At 41.3% G+C, this 21,441-nt stretch overlaps 1 protein-coding gene across 2 annotated transcripts in view; it reads right to left on the reverse strand.

Moving 5' to 3' along the window:
- The window catches only part of espn (espin), a 37,287-nt gene extending 18,471 nt beyond the window's left edge, over nucleotides 1-18,816 (reverse strand). For both annotated transcript variants that reach the window (XM_034538063.1, XM_034538062.1), the window contains exons 1-10: nucleotides 18,443-18,816; nucleotides 17,859-18,354; nucleotides 15,562-15,755; nucleotides 9,007-9,193; nucleotides 8,537-8,719; nucleotides 7,274-7,405; nucleotides 6,272-6,527; nucleotides 5,597-5,904; nucleotides 2,607-2,759; nucleotides 152-377 (exon numbers count right to left, since the gene is read on the reverse strand). In XM_034538063.1, coding sequence (XP_034393954.1) covers nucleotides 152-377; nucleotides 2,607-2,759; nucleotides 5,597-5,904; nucleotides 6,272-6,527; nucleotides 7,274-7,405; nucleotides 8,537-8,719; nucleotides 9,007-9,193; nucleotides 15,562-15,755; nucleotides 17,859-18,158 — 1,939 coding nt within the window. In that variant the 5' untranslated portion in view covers nucleotides 18,159-18,354; nucleotides 18,443-18,816. The remainder of the gene's footprint in view (nucleotides 1-151; nucleotides 378-2,606; nucleotides 2,760-5,596; nucleotides 5,905-6,271; nucleotides 6,528-7,273; nucleotides 7,406-8,536; nucleotides 8,720-9,006; nucleotides 9,194-15,561; nucleotides 15,756-17,858; nucleotides 18,355-18,442) is intronic.
- Nucleotides 18,817-21,441: the final 2,625 nt, after the last annotated feature.

Here is a 21,441-nt window from a genome sequence, read left to right on the forward strand (position 1 = left end):
TACATTTCGCCAGAAAATACATCCATTGCCTTTTAATTTTTTAAGAACTTTTAACAAATGTTTAGTGCTAGGGGACAAAAGTAGGAGATGAAGGGAGATTAAAAAAAATGAAAAAGGAAAGGATGGAGAAAGAGGGGGAAAAAGCACTCACTTCCTGATGAGGAAGATAGACGTCGCTGGTTGGAGGAGGTGCTACTGGCAGAGTAATTCTGGGTGGTTGCTGTCTCTGGGGGCAATGGAGGAGGTGGAGGTGGTGTCTGTGTCTGATTGCTTGAGGGAAGAGGAGGCGGAGGTGGGGGCATTGCCGCTTCCTCTGTGGTGCCATTCTCTGAGCTGTGGGCGGGGCTGTCGGTAGGCTCCTCCAATAACACAGAGCCCTGATCGGGGAAGAGGGAGGGATTAGTCATATCTTCCATTAACTTTTTCCTGGCTCCCACATTGTTATATTACTCTGTAAACCAATATTTGATCAGTGATAACAGGGATGTGACGGGTGTCCCAGAGTGATATTCCACTTAAATTGAAACACTACTTTATCAATGATAATTAAAATCCCAAATCTATTTTTGCCTTCGGAAACTTTGTGATATTGGCATCCCATTTGCCAGCTGTTTTATTCCTAAAACACGTGAAGTAATGAAAAATAAAAAAAATACAATAAATAAAAGCCTAAATAAAATACCCTTTTTCAAATTCATGAAAAATAAAACAAAATTGTTTTTATTAATTAAACAATCAATTAAACACAAAACGGTGACAGTGAATTTGTTTTCCCTGCTTGTATTGGCACGCCACATAAAACTCCCGCTGGGCTTAACAAGCATTACATTCTTTCATAGACTGTCGAGAATGACAGATGCATGCAGCCCTATTAGATGTGTCCTCCCTCTGCTTCCTGCCATCTTTAATCAATTCATGAAGACATTACATCCTGTTGCTAATATGACCTAATCTCAAGGGGAAACTCTGAGAGAAAACAGTGGGAAGAAGCCATCTGTCACTGCAAGTGATAGTGCTTAAACCCCCACGCCCCTCCCCCTCCCCCCAGCATGCATGTGTCTGACACGCTCTGAAAGCGTGCCACAACTCTGCTGGGGGCAAGTTAATGGACCGTGACATTTAACTCGACCCCTCCTCCCCTCCCTCCTTAGTTCTTGGGACGCGTGCTCATCATTGTTTCCCCCTTTACTTTTCAAACCCCCCAGAGAGTTGGGGGGAGGGCGTAGTCCAGATGGGTCGTGGCAGCACGTGCCACTGCTCCCGTTGATTAGCCGGTCCATCTGCTAGGGGGCCTCTGAGACCAGGAGAGGCCCCAGTGAGACCTTAATTGGCTCAATGTGGATTGTAGTCCGTATCATCTAGCGTTCCCCCACTACTGATACCCTTGAGATTATAAGAACACCTCTCCAGGGACATTGATGAGAGTCTAACAGACTCCATTCATTCAGCTGCCTGTCCAGGTATGTGGCAGCAATAGTCCCTAGACGCCTTGTCAAAATGTTTACTTCATAATTATATATAATTATATAGCATTTCCAAATAGAATTGACACGGTGCCTTAATCACAGCATTTTTGTTGATCAGGAAATCAATGAGAACATTTTTTAATTTGAATGTGATCTCACAGACTGTTGTTTGGAGGTTAAAATAACTTAGATTAGATTAGATTATACTTTATTCATCCCCAGGGGGAATTTTTGTTTATACAATAAATACCATACAATAAAATAAAATAGCATTAATTTGCATTAATTAATACAAATAACTTGTGACATACTTATTTGTTTCTGTCACTATAACAACCACATACATAAAACATTCTTGGCCATAGCAAAAAATGTAAGTTAAAAAACATTATTCATTGGTATTGAATGGCTGTCATTGACGTGTGGGTGTTCTGAGTTTGTTCTTTTGTAGGTCATTGACAGTTTACACAGCAGGGCGGAGATATAAGAATGGAAATGAGGGAGACGTTTGCATCAGGTCGCAAACAAAAGCTCACGTGAACACAAGACTATGTAATATGCTAAGTTGCATAATGCACAGGCAAATAGGCCATTATGGTAACATAGTGCCAACACACCTCAGCTTTAATAGGATTTTATAAGCAGCCCACAGCACGAACAGGACAACCAGGGCAAAGTACATGAACCTTTTACAAACCCTACACCAGTATGCATTAGAGTTACAGCTAATATACTGTTGTTTTCAATACTGCAAAATACAAACATGCAATGTATGTTAAATTACATGGCAGAATGTTATAATTGATCTTAACATTTAATTATTTTAAAAGTCAGTTTGTAATATTAAGCATTGTGTAAAATGAGCTGCTTCCCAGATGAACACAGCTGCACCACGTCTAAAGGACTTGACAAATTACGTTTGTGAGGTAACTTGTGATGCCACCATTCTTTACGACTTTTAAAGAACGGTTCAGTCATTAGGTCAGCACTGATTGTGCTGAAAAATATTATGTATCCATACACTTGATTTGAAATAATTGATTTGTTGAAAGATTTGCAAAACACAACATAGGTTTTGTTGTGTGAAGCTGTCAAAGCATTGAACATATTGATGTCATAGGCAGCAGAGACGTGACTTACCTCCTCGTTGGGCGCCATGCTTCCTTGGGGCTCGGCTAAGTCGCTCCCTAGGGCCTTGTAGTAGTCCCCAGTGCTGGGCTGCTTGCTGAAGCTCCTTGACCTCCTGTTTGAATCAGCACGCCTCAGTTTGTCGTGGTTTTCTCCAACAGTCAGCTGATTAAAAGAATGTGAAAAATGTGTAGCTTTAAATAGCTTTGACAGTTGCCAACATTAGTAATCGGTTGACAAAGTAACAGAAACATTGGCTTTTTAGAAATACAGAGAACACGACTTTTGTTATTTATGGGTCAACACACTGGAAGACATAAATAGTAGCTTTTGTTCCACGGTTAGCTCTCTCATGTGACCAAAGCAGCCTTATTTGAGTAGCATAACAAGGCTTTAGTTCCGTTCTAGTAAAATATTGGCATTGTTTCATGTAAAGACTGCTGGGCCACAGAACATACAGGTTTACGTGCTGCTAACTCGGCCCTTTTAGTTGAGCACTCTCACTTTCCTGCTGACATCTATCATCGTAGCAACATGTATAGTTACTTTGCCTTTCAAATCCAGGGAAATAATTGACAGCTGACCTCTGACCTCTCCTCCATTAAGGTGTCATGTTCTGAGTTCTTATAACCCTGTTTAATGTTGTTGACTCGTGCTGCTGTCAAAGAAATGGTCCCTGAGCACTCATCAGGTGGGAGGGCATTGTGAGCAGCGGAGCACTACAGATGGTTTGATTGTCATCCTCTGGGGAGGTGGGCTAACAAAAGCAAACGTACAAAGCATTTTAGCCCCTCCCAAACACAGACGTACAAACGCCACCTTTCTTCCATTATACGGATCTGTCTGTCAACATAAAGTGATTGTTATATATTTGTTTGTACAGTCTTATGCATTATCAACGGTTTTTTAGTCTGGTCGTGGTTCAAAATGGTTCAGACATCTGCATGTGGTTTTGCAAAAGCCTCAGATAATGGAGTTTCATACACAGGAAGACTGAGATTTTAAAATGAGTAGAAAAGTCACTTGCAAACATAGAAATATAGAAACATTCATTCTTCAACCAAACAGCAGCTCAAAGCGCTCCGCAACCTCTCAATTATCTAAAATACACAAAGAAATGTGTTATAACTTTTCCTCTATCTCCAGCCTAAACTGGTAACAACCAAGCTCTCCTTCTCCTCTTAACATCTTACCTTAGCATTAACAATCCTCTCCTGCAGCTCTCCTCCTGTCTGGACTGAGCCTCATCCACGAAGCCCAGTGGAGCACAGAGAGTAGCGGTCACCAAATCCAGAGAGTCACCTCCTCTCTGCTCAGTGCTACGCCGGCCACTCTACCTGCCCTCTCACTTTACCTACAGGCCTCATCAATAACCTATTGGACCGGGCACAGCAGTAGCAATGATGTCACCACCAGCCCCAACCCCGCCCCAGTGCCTATTATGCAAAACACAAATACCCAGGTTCTGCCCTGACCATGGCTGACCACACTCAAATCTCTCAGGTTTTAGGGTTATTAGAATATTCTAGCCTTCAGTACCCTGAATTAGCGGCAGAAAATATAATAATCACGACTGAGATGTTAAAGTCCAAAAGAAGGTCAAAAGAATTGAAAAGAAGTGTGAGAGGCAAAGCAGTCATTTGTTTGGCTGGTTCTCACGAAACATTTGACTTCAGTCAAGGCAAATACAAACAAATAAGATGGGAGAAGCAGCAGAGAAAGCCTCAAGTAAAAAGAAAAAGGTGCAAAACTTCCTTTCCTTACAACTCTATCCAATAATACACTCCAAACTGTAATACGTCTACATGTTGTGAGATTGGAGATTGTCCATGGATGAGGTTACTGTTCCCTGTTACTATGGTGCCCAAGGTAGATTGTTTTTCTAAATCTATATGGTAGACACACTGATCTTAATCGTGTCAGTTTGTGTGTTTGCACGCATGTGTGCATGTGATCTGAGCACTCGCTTTTCTTAAATTGTTAATGAGGGCGAGCCCCGGGCTGGTCACCTGGGTACAGAGAGGAGAGGGGGTGGCACTCATTATAAAAACTCCCCCCTATGGCCACACACACACACACACACACACACACACACACACACACACACACACACACACACACACACACACACACACACACACACACCTCTCCTTGGTGACAGGACAACACTACCTGGGAACTTTATAAGATCTAAGAACATCTGACTTTGCATAGCAGATCTTTATACAAAGCCTCTTTCTGAAAAACAAATCAGATGGTTTTGCAGCTCCTTGACTTTATAGGCTATACTTCTGCTATTAGATGAAAAGATACACCACTTACAACCCGGCTGATTTAGAGATGTTACTACAAATTACTATACAATAACAACTATACTATACAGCAGCACCGAACCACCAGAAACAGCACTGAAACTAATGTTAATTGCTTCTCCTTTAAACACACTTTTGAGTGATCTGCAGCCAGATTAATTACTGAAATTAAGATCGAGCCCATCACAACAACCATTGTGTGTGTCAGGCGTGCCACAGTAATGAGCGTCTTTGTTAGCCATGCTAACACAATAACATCTTTGTAGGCACCCAGACAAGGCACACTGTTACACAAGAGCAATTGCCCAGCCGGAGCAATAGCCCAACTGATTAGACACAAGGGAAAATGGCAGCTAATTGGCAATTCATCCCAAACACACCGGCCCTTCTGCTTCTTTAGGATTTTTCCGTATCAATCATCATGTCACAGACTTTTACCGGACCTTGTGTATGATATACTGCCATGTGACAGGCATCATCGCATATATGAAACGCAAGGAATTACTACACTGTCTGCTTGTCTTTACACAAATATCTGCCCAGAAACTGTTTGATGGGCATGCACAAACAGATCCAATAAAAGATTGGAGATTTCTCTCTAGATGAGGAAATCCTTGCACGGCCCTGAGGCTCGACTTGCAACTGTTTAAATTTTGAGCTTCAGCCGCAGCTCACCAGCTCTGTCCTTACCTCCGTCTTGCTAGTGTTGCTCTCCACGTGACGCAAGTTACTTTTCACCTTCAGGAACTCCGCTGATGTCGGCTCCTGAGGGGGCTGTGGTGCTGTGTAGGTCGGGGGTGGAGGGGCCACTGGAGGAGACTGTGGGGGAGGTGGGGGTGGATAGGTTGGTGGTGGTGGTGGTGGTGGTGGTGGTGGTGGTGGTGGCTTGGAGGCAGTGTCAGCTGCTCTTTCATTCTTCTTGGGCATGTCAGAGCCAATGTCTGGGTTCAGCATGTCCATGTAGGCCTGCATGTCTGAAATGGCGGTCTCTGATGCACCTTTGACAAAGGGGAAGACAAAGCATTAAGTAAACTTTTCAATCAAACATGAATGAGAACAATGAGTTACTCTTATAATGGTCCACCTCTCCTTCCAACAAATACTCTGCCCACTGCCACTAGGGTGCAGCACCAGTGTAGCATGCACCTGTGACATACAGCAAAAGGAAGCAAACTGCTACATGATATCAGCATTACCTCAGTAAATAGGGGCAGCACCATTGCTCTGATGAAAAACAAGTTTAGGATTTATGCCTGAATGACTGAAGACAGTAACGCTTGCATTACAGGACCATTCTGATAATGAGCTGATAATTCATGAATTATATATATATATATACATATTTTAACTACATGCATTGCAGACCTGTGTGTGCGACCGTGTTCAGCTGAGCGGGCGGGCCTCGTGACATCGTTAGACTGCTCCTTTTCTCCCCAGTGCTAGACTGGCTGGAGTTGGCTGAGTCGTAGTTGGACAGGGAGCTGGATGGTGAACTGATGTCAAAGTGTGCCGCCGGGCTGATGGGGGGCATGGTGGTGTTTGGGGAAGAGAGGCCCGAGTCTGGCTGCTTGTACTCGAGGTCCAATGAGGGGTCCCGCGACAAAACACGGTGCTCCACACTCTGTCAGAGGATGCAGTTTGTCAATACAAGTGTCATTATATTGGTTTGGTCCAACTACCCAAGATGTGGTCAGATTTCCAGAGTAGTAAAAAAAAGAAAGTCATTAATAAATTCTTAAGTAATTTAGATGTACAAGGGTACAGCGTCATTACACAAGTCTTTCATAAATTAGTGAAAATGAATTAAGTAGTTGTTCATCAGTTCCTGAATCCCACAACCTCTCAATCCCTGATGACTTACATGAGGGGAACAGCATTATGAGTTTAATTAGTGCACACTATTGAAACACCTCACAGCTGATCAAAAAGGCTCTGGGGCCCTCTGCTTTTCCCACAGTGCAGGAAGGACTTGGCTGAATGTCCCTAATGGGAGGAGTACAAGAGGGGGGAAATATGTTTCCCATACACCAAAGAGAGTTCAGTGCAGAGGAGTTATTATTCCTCTGGCCGCTTGGGGATATCAGTGGACTGAAGCCGTGGAGTCCATTGTATATCGAGTGGTAATAGCACCGGCAATTAGCAGAGAAAAACTGATGTCAGTCAAGGGACATGTTGGCTCAGGGACAGGTGTTAGTTTTCCATTTAGGCTCTGGGGGAACAACTAAGTAAGACATTTAATTATTCATTCTAATTAGAATATGTAGAATAAAATGTTTGAGAATTTGAACTATAGTCATGGAACATGTAGTCCCCATAGAATACATAACTTGTTGTTACTTAGTCAGTATGCACAGCTGTGACATTTACCATGTTCTCCACAGTGTGCAGATACTTGGCACACTGGGAGTGGCCGTTGTATTCAGCCAGATCTGCTGCTGTGAAACCGTCCTGGTCCCTGATGCCCAGGTCCACCCCATTGACCACAAGGATCTGACAGCACTGGAGAGTGACAAGAGAGCGACGGAGAAAGTGGTAGAGGTCAGATAGGAGTAAGATGGAGAAGAAAACAATAGAGAAGAAACAAAATCAGCACTGTGGTAAAGTATAAAAGAGATAATGTACTTTTATGCATTTGTTTATTATATTTACACTCGTGTAAACCCTCGCCAGGATGATTGAGATTGTCATAAATTACTGTGATATGTAACAAGAAATTAAATATCCTTCCTAAAAGCAGAATACTTCTGGTGGAGGCCCTCCCGCTAAACTGTATAAAGCATCTGCTTTTAACCCTCCCTGTCAAGCCTGGGTTGGGGTCAGTTTCCTTTGAGTTTAATTTCAACCCCCTCTTATGCAGTGCAAATAACAAACATAACATACAAATGTCTCTACATTTAACACATCGAGCTTGTGCTGAAACAGCTGACCGACCAGAATTGGATACAATAAAAACATTAGTCAAAGTAGAAGGTCAGAGTGTTGGTCAAACCACAAGCTTGAGGCCTCGTTGTCAAAACAGATGGTTGAGTATGAAACTCAGTATGAATATGTGAGCACCAATAATCATAATGCTCCACCAAAACTGACCATCTCTGCTATTGAAGTGTTGCCATCACTATTAAAAAGGATAAATACATTCAACATTCAGCACAAAGTCCCTCCGTCTGTACACATGTACACGTACAGACCTTGTACGCCAAAAACCACCAGACACCGGAACAGCTTCTTCCCTCTGGCCGTCACTCTGTTGAACAATTAATCACCTCCATCTGCACTACTTGCACTATGACCACTTTCTGCACTACATCCCCATTTCACTGTTGTTGTTGTTGTTTATATTGTACATACATGTTGATATTGTTGTCTTTAATGTGTCTTTTATATTTATCCTTTCACTTGTAATTGTATTTTAAATATGTTGTACGATGAGAGCGTACACCAAATCTTTATTTACAATGCATTTACATTCTAGTTTTAGCATGCCAGATGTTTCACGGTCTATGGTATATATATATATATATATATGGTATATAAAGTCAAAAGGAAGAGGGTTACGCACCTTATTCTATTTTACTTTTAGTTCCAGTCTGTCTGAGCACAACAGAAGTAAAAAGTAAAACACAAACACACCTCCAGTTCACCGTTCTCTGCAGCGTCATGAAGTGGGGTTCCTCCCCAATTGTCAGTGGCGATCTCTCCGCCATGCAGCAGCAGCCAGCTGAGCACCTTAGCGTGACCTCGACTGGCTGCAAAGTGCATGGCCGTGGCCTCGTCGCTGTCCCTGTCTGACAGGCGGATCTCTGTGAAACTCATCTAAAAGGAGGGAGCACAACGAAACAAACATTTTTGTGTCAATCAATAACAACTGCTTTTGGGGGAAACACTAAGTAATCATCCAACATTAATTTGCCTTATCATAGACATTTATGAGTTCCTTATTTAATCAGATTTGTTAAAAAAAAAAAAAATATATATATATATATATATATATATATATATATATATATATAATATATAACCACATCCGTATGGCATGTGGAGCAAGAAAACCCTATTTATTAAAAAGATATGATCCATAGTGTCCTAACATCCCAACATACCAGCCAGACAATGACGGTGTTGTGACCCATCTGGGCCGCAGCATGCAGAGGTGTCATCCCGTCATTGGCTCTGATGCTCGGATCTGACCCACAATCCTTGACCAGGTATTGGACGACCTCCAGATGACCCTCCTGGCATGCCAGGTAAAGCGGAGTGGCACCATTCTTAGTTTGGGAGTTGACAACGCTGTAAGGAAATTACACAATAAAGTAAATAGAGAGACACATGGATACAAAATATCTATAATGGAAGTTGTTTATCGCAACTTGTGCTTCCTTCATCACTGAAGCCTAAATAGTTGGACAAAAACAAAAGAAGTTACTTGTTGACTTATTACTAACATACAAATCTAGTGACTCCCAGAAATAGATACTTACAACTGTGGATTTTAAAAGCAACTCACTGGAGTTTCAGTTGTTATTTAGCTTTGTACTATTTCAGTTCAAACGTTACTGACTGGATGACAGTTTTACTATTTTCATGTCCACACACCCTCAATTGCCTCAAATTCTTACTGTGTCTCAAAAGGCACTGTAATTGTTGAAAATATGTCATTAATGTAATTTGCAATGCCAGTATATATAACATGGATGGGTGGATTATTTGTGCAATCTTCTTTTTAGACCAAATAAACTAAAGAGAGTTTGGGTTTCAAATTAATTTGATTTGAATGCAACACCACCTGTGAAAAAACAAAACAACATATTGCCTCTGTTGTTGTGCCTAGAAACGGTCTCAGTCACTAACTGAAGTCACTCAATTTATAAATTCAGTTTGTTCCTGCTGTGAACATTTCCCATTTAATTCTTTAAATCCGTAATTCTATCCAAAAATCACCAGGCTTTCATCAGGCTTCAGTTTCATTTTTTATCTGCAAGACAGTAAAACTCAACATTGACATTTGTAATGAAGACTACAACTACAACTCAAATGTTTACATACATTAGACTGCTGAATGTTGGTTTTCTTGTGTGACACTGCAGTAATGGGGGCTTGTCCACTTCCTCTTACAACTCTGATTATTCATGTATATCCAATCATAATTATCACAAACACAAATTGGGTCCTTTTCAGACATGGCCGTCAAATCATTGTTTATACTCTTTCAGCTGTACGATGAAACACGTGGATACGTGAATGTAGTTTGAAGGCAACAGGTACCTGACAGAAAACATCCCTTTACAATGTCAACCTACGGCTATTTTAAGAGCAGACAGCAGTGACGTGATGCTGAGCCAAATCCCGCTCTCCTATTTCCAAAGGCCCTAAGCCCCGCCTCCCATGTAAAAGGCCCCTTGTTCCAGATCTTTTCAGTCCCAGTAGGAGGTCTGGAAGAGAATGAGCGCTTCCCCACTAAATCTCATAAGAGTGAGCTTTATTTGGATACTGACAAATGAGCAATGAGCCTCCTAAGAGGATTATCACTCCACTGGCTTTGCCCGACTTGTTTTGTGCTTAAAGCTGACAATATATGAACCGCTCTGCACTGGCGGTGTCATTGTGGTCCAATGGAGAGGCGGAAGCACTACCCTTGGTGTTAAAATTATTTCCACTTTGACCGTGGCTGCCGCTGACTTTTCACTGTGCAACCATTGTGATGACATTGACACATCACAATCTGGGCTTTGCCTCTGCTCATGGCTGCATGTTCTGCTCCCTACCTCGAGGTGAGCGAAGAGCACATTTCTGAAGGTAGCTTGAGGAAAGTTTGCCAGTGGCCAAAGCAGACTGAGTAGGTGAAGGGAGAGGAGAGTTAGGGTTTAAGTGGACGGATGGATCCTGTAGACACAAACATGACCCTGCCAAACTTGACCTTCGAGGCTAAAAGTCCAATGACTAAGGATCCTTTATTAATTATTAGATTCTTAAAATAACATCTTCTGTGGAAGTTGTTGGTATCCCAAATTAATTTAGTAAGACATGTGATTATGATTTAGGCACAGGCTTGACTTTCAGGAACATTTTCAAATAATCAATACGAGTCTGGACAATAAATTGGACGAAAGTTTCAAGTAAAAACAAGCACACTTTAAATATTTGGAAATAAGAATGGCAAGTAATCTACGGTTCTGTCATGAGGAAGTGGGCAGACAGGTAAATTATTGATAAGTGTAACCAAAGTGTTCCCCTGCTTACTGGGGTCTGTATAGCACAGACACTTACATTTGGCATTAATCCTAAACAAAAACGCTATGACGGAGACAAAGTTGAGTGTATTTGAGGTAAAAACTGATATGATTCTAAGAAAGCCTTTTGCCTTTGTCTCCAATGTGAAGAGGCTGAAACAATCCACCAAAGAGTTGCTTTTTGAGGACAGGTGTGGATTTCAAAGAGCGAAGAAAGAGGTTAGCCTTGTGTAACGACAGAGCTAGCAAGTGGCACAAGGGGCGCTACGTCGTCGGTCACTCAAGGCAGAAAAAACTCACTTTAAAGTAGCAGACATTTGAGATATTTTCAGTTCTGCTCCAATGAGTTTACCCCAGTAATTGACTGCACAATGTCGTCGTCGTTCATGCACTTTATTCAGCCGTGTGACCAAAGTTTATTGTATACGACATTTTGAAAGACCTAATATATTTCATCATATCAATTTACTGATTTACATAATGCACAGCCTGTTATCCATATCTTCTTTTAGAGGCTGCAACTGTTAACAGCAGAGCCCAAAAAACTACACAAAGACAACAAATTTAAAACACAGACAAACATGTATGACCAGCAGACAACATGCAGATTGCCAGTTTGTACAGTGTGTTTTTAAACCTGTAGAGGAGCATGTAGTACTTGACTTGAAGAATTGCACATAATTGGTTTTAATACTTGAATACAGTTGTAATACTGTGAGCCTTTTGCCCGAAAGCATCTCAAAATGGTACGTTACATTGCATTCCCTCAGATTAAATCTCTTGTTGTAAAAGAGAACTTGTACCACAAAGTTAAGAAGATTAGTGCTGAATGAAAAACCCTACTCCCCTATTAACCCATTATTATTACGTTGTCATCTTTAATAATATTCCCACGTGTTTTAACGTATTTAGGTTTCGCCTTGCTACTACACCGGATACTTGGATACAAGACGAAATGCCTCTTTTTGAAACCAAGTTTTTACTTTGAAAGTGAGGAAATGAATGCTCGTATGAATTAATTCAATACAGGGCTATATGATCCATTTGAGTCGTACAGTACATATTCCTGTTTCAGCAGCTCTGTTGTAAACAAGAGAAGTGAGAAAAGACTAAATAAGAATTTAAAAGATTTTCCTGAATCCAAATAAAATGTAGACTAATAACTAACTGTATAGAAAGTCCTACGGCAGAGGTCTACCCTTTTCAACTGCATGTTAGAATTAATTGCTTGGCAAAAGGTCTTAATCTACACTAATTGATTGCTTAACCTGTGTGTAGCCTCTCCCTCACTCTCACTCTTTTGTGTATCGACAGAGACACAGCACATGGTTCTCTTTGAGATTTCTAACCTCCATCTGAATGGGTAGCTTCTTCGCCCGTCCATCCCAAACACTAAAAATCGTGACACAAAGCTGCAAAGAATATTTGCAACCATCTCAGTGCTGTACATGCTGTTAAACCAACACTGGCCTTTCATCAAATTTTGTAAAAATACATTTTTCCTCAATAATGCTGTAAATGTTGTGTCTAGAATACATTTCAGCAGGAAACTTTTAGATCCTTGCATTTGTATCATGAAAAGGTATGAGGTCGGATACATATACAGTATAGATATCCAATATAAATCGATTGGTACCAAACCTTAATCCTCAAACCAGCTTACCAGCCTTCAAAAGTCTATATTGGTTAAAGCCAAGGTGGTGGTATGAGGTCTTGAAATAGTTGGTATTGGTATGAGGCTGAAATAGAAATATAACTTTAAACCTTTGGTTTAGTGTAATTGCTTGCTTACTACCAATTACCATTACCTCTGCAGCAACACTCATCATGTTGTACCGCCAATAGGCTGCTGGTTACTAAAGTGATGATGTAATTGAGGGGGTCATGTTGTCCTTGTAATTTTTCAAGCACAACAAACTGAGCCATCCAATTACCTCTTAAAACTCGCCAATACAAATGTGCAGCTTGTAATAAACCTTGAAACAAGAATGCTATCTCTTTTTTGCAAAGTTCAATTCTGAACAATGCCTGAGGCTAAAAGGCAACCCCGTCTATTCAAATGGATTTGTTTTCCTCATTATCTTATCGCCGGTGTGCGCAACAGTGTGTCGCCGTGGAGATGGTGGTAAACAGTAACACTGTGAGTGGTGGTGGAGAAGACTGAATGGCGACCAGCTATCAGGGAGCTACCATGTCCCTCTGGCTCATTAAATTTTCAGCAGCTATATGCACCTGTCTGGGGTGCAACCATACTATATTGTAGGGGCAGAGGTTAGTGCCTGGACAAGCTGCTCATCCGGCTCAGGTCATCGATGTCAAAGCAATTGGACAGACAAGGCTGCTTAGCTTAAAGACAAAGTCATACATTATTTACCTTTGTATTTCTTAATGGCAGTAATTAATGGTCATTGTTGATGGCTGAAGTAGACACCAGCAAAAAGAAACTTCCATCCGCTCAACGGTTATCTCCATATTTTCCTTTTTTATGGTTTTATAACCAGACAGGTGTTGCTATTAATAATGCTAAACTGACAACCAAACCAAACAAGGCCAATAGTCCTGCCTATACTTGACGTTGCCCACAAAGACCTGGTTGTGTACTGAATTCACTTCAATATCACTAAAATAGAAATCACAAACGTAAGTTTTTAAGTTAACTGTTTACCACTCAATCAACAGCCATACGCGTGAGCAAGTAACTGGACTTTACCTATTCAACCCATCTATGTGTGAGTTAAAGGCATGTGTATGTAGAGCTGCAATTCAGCAATGTAAAATAAATCAAACAAACACAATCAGACAACTACTAGAAATATTGTAGAAGAAGAACAGCTAACACCTTCCCTCACCGTGTTTACTCCACAACTGTTAGTGTGGCCTTAATTGGCAGATCAGTACTCCACTCCCCTACTTGGCAATGTCAGACACAAATCCCTGTGAATACCTTTGATGAACGACGGTGATCTGATGGTACTACACTGTACAACTAAATGGAAGTTCCCAATGCCGATGCTGCACATCATATATAATCTCATATCTCAACCGGTAGCTCAGAGGTGAGTAGCTTTTTTAATGTTCCCTTTCTTGCTCTATACAGTTTTTCTCATTTCCGGCAAAGAACCTCAGTGCTGCTTATAAAGAGTGTGTGGAGTTGGCTTGTGCTCTTTCTGCTCAGAGCTGCTTCCCAGAAAAGACAACACCTCACTGTGTCCATCTAGTTGTACTGGTCCATACAGGAAGGCGTTATCTCTACAGGGCACTGGTGGGTCTGACACTGAACTGATAAGGGGTGATATTCATCAAGAGGTAATCACACGCACACACAGACACTTCTCACTGAAGCGGCAACAATTAGTATTAGTAAATGTATTAAAAACTTGATCATGTTCAGGTTCTCAAATGTGAGGATTTAGTAAAATAATATAGTTATGGGTTTATTTTGTTCTGAAGTTAAATAATTAATTGAGAAAATAATGGGCAGCATTAGATTGGACCTATATTTGCATTCAACAGTGTGGGTTGGAAACAAAATATTTGGTGACCTATTTGATTGTATACATGGCTCTCATATAGACTTAGTTTGTAAACATTATGGAAATTATTGTAGATGTGTTACACAAGCAGCACATGTGGTTATGGTTGTGTGCAGTATTTAGGGAAAGTTGCACCAGAGGTTTTTGTTTCTAAATGGGATTCGAACACAAAGTCTTTTGGTTGCTCCACGGGTATGAAAAAAAGCAAAGCTTGGGTTGCTTCCTAGCAGTGCCATAAATACTATCAACAGTATGGGGAACACCAGCTCTTTCTGTATCATTTGTTTGGGAAGCATCTGAGAAGAAATGTGACCTTTGACATCTGGTAGATAATTTATCAATGTCAGACTGTTGAAGTGTCTGCATTGTGAAATCTGAATCTATACCGTGGATCTACTGCAACCTGTTTCAGTTTCAAACTGTAGGGGCAAGCGAGAGAGAAAAGAGGAGTAGGTAAGTGATGGATTAGGTACGAGAGTTTAGCTTTACATCCTACTCTATACATTATATAAATAATGCTAATAATTCACCTGTATATTGATTTGGGATGTTTATCCTAACTGTGTTGTATCTGTTGAACGGTTAACATGACTGAGTTCTTAAATGCTGATTTACCAGCTGTTTACCAGCAGTCAGGAAGTGATAATACTGTTGTTCTTGGGATTTACTAAATATCAAATGGTGTTTTAAATAGATGTATTTAATGAACATCTTGTATATTTAGTGTATGTAAAATACTAGATAAAGATATTGTTTTCTAAACAAAGGCATTCCCGTTACAAAAAAATACTTAAATCCCACAAGTTACCAAATGAGACAACAGCAAGAAGAAATCAGCAACTCATTCAAATGAAGCTTACAGACCGCTCCAAAGACCAAACCACATTGCTCTTACTTTGGGCTGTGCCCCAGTAACAGTCGGAGAGAGGGCAGGTCTCCCTTGGCAGCAGCATAGTGAACAGGTACGGCGCCCGTATCGGTGGAGGCCCCGGGGTCCACCTCGCCGCTCTTCAGCAGCCAGTCAGTGATCTCATGGTGACTGAAGCGGGATGCAAGGTGGAGAATGGTGGCACCAGAACTGTCCCTGTCCTGTCAATCAAACAAGAGAGGAATAGAGTTGAAATATTAGGGTTTTGAAATAACATGTCCTATTCGGTTTTTTTCTAATAAAGGTTAATAATCAAAATAATTTCAGATTCTTAATCACTGTCCAGCCTCCAGCAAATATCAGACCCATCGATACTTCTGTATTTACATGCAAACTGTACCTTGGGCATGCAGAGACCGAACACCAAACTGGCAACCTGTATGAGAGACTGGGGCCGCTCCATCACAATCCATTTTAGGAAGGAATACAAACTGTTTGGATATTACTATTTGTTGCTACTATAATTGAGGGTTTGTGGTTATTCGGAGAAAGGGAATCAATCACAGAATCCCCCGCGCTGTGTGAGATAAACAGGTCTGGTGTATTGTGGATTTCCAGTAGGCTTGAATGATTCTGCTGGTTAATTTAGTTCAATCCTCAAAGCTCTTTATGCTGTGATTCAGTCGCAGGCATTTTTTGAGCAAGGAAATAAGTCTGTATAAACGCTTCCCTTGTTTTGGAAAATATTCAACACACACCAATCTTCATGAGAAAACGTCAGTTTGTAATGCTGTGTTTCTAAGCAGCATAGACTGACAATTGCACTCAAACTGAGCAGAGTCAAAAAAGATCTGAAAGATCTAAAGCCAAATACCTGTCAAGTCTAAAGTGGGTATCTAACATGTCTAAAAGACACAAGATCAATGCTTTTTCAACAGATCCGGCTTCCGTCTTCTTTAAAAACCTACTACCTCATTCTTTCTGTCGAGGGATGGACCAGCTAACAGAAAAAATAGTATTGTATTTTCACATTCTGTGATGTGAATACTGCAGTCATCGTATCAACAAAGGAGGCAGTGGAGTGCCTTGAATGAGTATCATTGTCATTAGATGAAATCAGAATTTCAAATTAAGAATCACATAATAGAGGATGGGTTGAGTGCCCGATTGACTAAGTTGTGGTTCATCCGTTTGTGTAGTCTTGGTCTAAATCAAGCTGGAGTAATATGGGTTAGCTCGGTTGCTTACCGTCCGGACCAAAAAGGTCTTGGGGTGAATCTAACTGGCTTGATCGTGTCTCTGTAGAGTTTGCATGCTACAATGTGTCTGCGTGGGTTTCTTTCTGCAGTCTAAAAAAAATGCGCAGGTTAGGGGAACTGGGAAAGCTTAGTCGCCAGTAATTGTGAATATTGTATAATCGACTGGGAACCAGAGAGTCCCTTGCCACTCGCCAAAGCGTGCTGGGATACCTTGCAGCATGCTCTGCATAGTGTAAGCAGGTGTAGAAAATTAAAAATGATATTGTGTTACTAAAGAGAAATAAGTACTGGTAAATATATGCACATATACACTTAGTAGTACATGAGTGTTTACTTCAGAGAACACCAACACACTAATGTATTACAGCTGTTACTGAGGCTCCTTCAAAGTGAGCATTCCTTCCCTGATGTGAATACTTGAGGTAATCGGGTCACAAGGGCTCATAAGGGTTAATCATGAACTATCCTCCTTACCAAACATGCCCGCTGTTATATCAAACCACACTATCATTCATCATATCAACGTCATTATGTATTTGTATATGTACCGTGTGTGCTGGTTGAAGGATATTACTTTAGCAAATCCAGCTTTGCATACTTTATTACCATGGGAACGCGAGGCAGCGCAGCAGCGTAGGGGATATATAAACAAACTACAACAAAAGATGGAGGATTTCTTTATTTATTTCCCTTAGAGTGTTAGCATATGTTGTAAACACATTCATACCCTTGTGTGTGTGTGTGTGTGTGTGTGTGTGTGTGTGTGTGTGTGTGTTTTCAGCCAAAGGTCACCATGTTTGTATTGATAGTATATTTATACTAAATCTGTGATTTGGGGATTTTTTAAAGGCAGTTACCATGTTGGAAGAAGTTTGCTTTTGTTACAAACAAACAGATCACCACTCAATATATAAGGAGAGTGCACCTTGGGAATTGTGAATAAATGCTGTAATGTAGATTTAAAAGCCAATTTATTGGCATTGTAGTCCACTGCCCACTTGTTAAACACAAAACATTACAGTCCGCTGCACTTCATCGTGGACAACTGAAGCTCATGCCACTCACCTCTGGCCGACATCCACCCTGGGTCAGCAGCCACTGTAAGCACGCCAGGTTGCCGGTGGCCGCTGCGTCATGCGCCGGGCTTGCCCCGTTGTTCGCCAGGCAGTTACCCGCAAGTCCGGCCTCCTCCACCAGGAAACGCAGGCAGGTTAGTCTCCCGGCTCGGGCTGCGTGGTGGACCGGGGAAGCCCCCAGCACGTCCCTGACGTCGCCGGTGAGCGCTTTTTGCGCCAATTGCAATTTCAGCGTCTGCACGTCACCTTGCCTCGCGGCGAGCAGCGCCTCGTCCACCTCCACTACCATCACTTCTTCTGCAGATCGGACGACTCCTTCCTCTGGTTGCCTGCTGTTGAGCCCGATCAGTTCACCGCGCTAATGGGGTCGCCATTGCGCCTACACAAGCGTCTGTGTCAGTCCCCCGGTTGGTTTAGTGGGGGGAGAAACTCAGTTGTCGCGCCGCCTCATCACAGAGCCAAAGGATCAAACGCAATGTCCGTATCTGTTCATACACATTTAAAGTGCGCGATATATTTTACATGTTGAAACACAACGCAGTCCGCTATTATTTATTTGAGCGATAAACTAACCTGCTTTCTATGTTTCTGCCCGACGAGGTGGCTCATTTATCCGCTCCTTTTCTCTCTGGCGCCCACGGGATGCTGGACACCTGTTGCGCAAAGTTTGGTGAGTGTGAGTGCCACGAAACTATCTTTGTTTAATTCGTTAATTTGCCCTGTTTGCTGACGGCATGCGCCCCGGAGAATATTCCCGGAGAATTTTCTCTTCCTCTAGCAGATGGCGACATGGGACTCAGCGCCTGTTAAATAATCCATCAGGGGGAGGATCACTGAGCCTGTTACAGGTTGTTGTTTTCTGGAAATCGGCTCAGAAGTTAAAGGTGCAGTACGGAACCCTGAGTGGAGCCCACTGCCCACTGCGGGGTGCCATGTCGAGCACATCCCCATAGATACACTCATATAGCAAGGGGCTGTTTGAACACACACAGGCTTGTTTTCACGCGGCCTCAGCGGCATTATTGTTGCATATGGCAGTGAATGCTGCGCCACTGACGCAACACTTTGTTTACCTCGCAACAGCATGGGAAAGGAGCTCCTAAAGAGGAAGCTGTTTCTTTTTTTAAAATTACTTTTTAGCAAAAAAGAAACGAGTATATACTACATTAATTCATAAATGTGATCTAACAAAGGTAAAGGGCAAATAGTAACCATGTATGCTGTTTATATTGCTTGTAATTGGGATGAAGTAAATCTGTTGAGTATTTCAACATAAAATTGTTTGATTGTGTTGAATTTAATAACACAACAATACAGCGGGGAGAGGCTGTTAGAAAACTCGTCGTCTGTTGAGGTGGTTTGGTCTTTTCAGAAAAATGTGCTGCATGCTGCATACACTGTATATGTATTGGGACATATTTGTCTTGCATATTAGAAGGGCAGGATTGGTATTGGAACACACAGAATATATAAAGCTCCATTAAACCACTGAACTGGTCCTGTCTACTGCATTCAGGTCCAACACGTTGTTCTTGAGTCGGGACAGTGTCAGTGTTTCAGAAAGAAAATCAACAAATATGACGTGATTAATTACAGCGAGAGCATCATTATAATCTACATATTGAACCATAACAAAGTATTTAATTTACCATTCAGTTTGGCTTTCAGTGTTCAATAGATCTGTTCTGTTCTCAGACACTTTGTCTAAACAACACATTTACAACGTAGGATCTATATCTCCACAAGACACAACTGTCTCTCTCTCTCTCTCTCTCTCTCTCTCTCTCTCTCTCTACTCTATGAATCAAATAAATATAATATATTTGACAAATATGAGAAAAATAGTTAATATGTCTCTCTTTCTGTATTGGTCAACCGCACGTGCACGCCCGCTCGTAAATACCATGGAAACCGAACCGAGGTTACTTAATGTTTGTGGCTGCAGGAGTTAATACTTTCCAAGCTGTTTTAAGAAATCTTATGTATACATTTATCTGCTGGGTTAATGACTCCGAAAATGAAATAATATTTGTTTTATCAAACATAAAGTTTAGTTATACGCGCTACCGGCATGTGGAGACATTGGTACAGCTGTCTATTTATAAGGCATTCGTAGGTCTATGTATTGTACTTGTGATTTATGTATGTTATTCTATTAAATGTGTTGTACTATCTGGACCTTGAGTCTGAAATAAAAGTTTGATTGATTGATTGATATCTAAAATATGAATATTCCTTTTAGCACATAACAGCATATACAGTTGATGATTGCACATTAATGGATACATAGCAATAATCCAATAATTTAAGATCTGACGGACCGTGTTATAATGATACTTTTGTATACTTTAGGCTACATTTGGCTGATAACACTTTTACTCAAGTATAATTTTGAATGGGGCACTTTTACTTGTAACAGACTATATGTAAGGATGGAGGATTATGCCTTCCATGCAACACTGGATGTGTGTGAGAGAGTTGTCTCACACAGTCAACAACCCCTTTGATAAAGCTTACATGTTATCGTCTGCTCAGCTTTGACTTCCACTTGCAATTCATGAATACAAGCTGTTAAAATAAACCATGTACATTATGATTTTGGTTTGCTTTGACCTCATTTGAGTGCAGAAGAAAGTATATGGCTTGATACGCATATTGCATAAACCTGACATTGTGATGAACTGTAATACTTTGTATCACCAAACGGTGGCAGGAAAGCTTCATATTCACCAAGCTGCACCTGTGGAGGTGTTCAGGTGTCAAGTCAACTATTTGTATTGGCTTCTCTAAATCACATCCATCTCACACACGTTAGGCCATTGAATAGCTCTTGAATAACGACATAATAATAAAAACAACTAAAGTAACATACCATTTTATCAAAAATATGGGCCAATTTCAATGTTGGCTTTTATTTACACAAAGGCTATTTGAATTAGAGCTAGTTTACTCGTGTTCACTCTTGTTGCAGGTTTAACTATATTTGAGATGTTCTTATATTTTCACTGGATAATGTGGGAGCTAACATCATAATGAGAAAACTTTCATCCCCACACCAGGTTCCGCACTTTCTGCCTCTTCACGCTGTCAGATTAGGTTGATTGATTTTTGCGCTTAAGCGGCTTCTGCCTGATGTGGGTGGGTTTGCTGTAATATAGGGTGGACGGGCGGAGTGTGTGTGTGTGTGTGTGGGGGCGGAGCGGGGGGGGGGGGGGGGGGGGGGAGGGGGGCAGACTCGTGCTCGGCGCGTGCCTCTCCCGCCCATCTGTTGCAGGTCCAACTGTCATAGACACCACGCGCCGATTTGGGAGGAGGTGAGGGGGAATTCCCACGAGCGGTCTGACTAATGGTACAATTCCCCAAAGGACGTGGACAATAACTTCCTAACACGATTTAGTGGGCACTCCATCATGCCATTATAGCCTAACACGTATCCTATCTCGGGTTACAGCAACGATAGACTATGCAGATAAAAACAAATAGATATAGCTATAGCCCACAGCCTATTCGAGCAATAACTATCTTATTTTGTATATATATATATATATATATATATATATACATATACATAT

This window comes from Cyclopterus lumpus, chromosome 7 (genome assembly GCF_009769545.1).
Source record: "Cyclopterus lumpus isolate fCycLum1 chromosome 7, fCycLum1.pri, whole genome shotgun sequence".
Taxonomy (NCBI): Eukaryota; Metazoa; Chordata; class Actinopteri; order Perciformes; family Cyclopteridae; genus Cyclopterus; species Cyclopterus lumpus.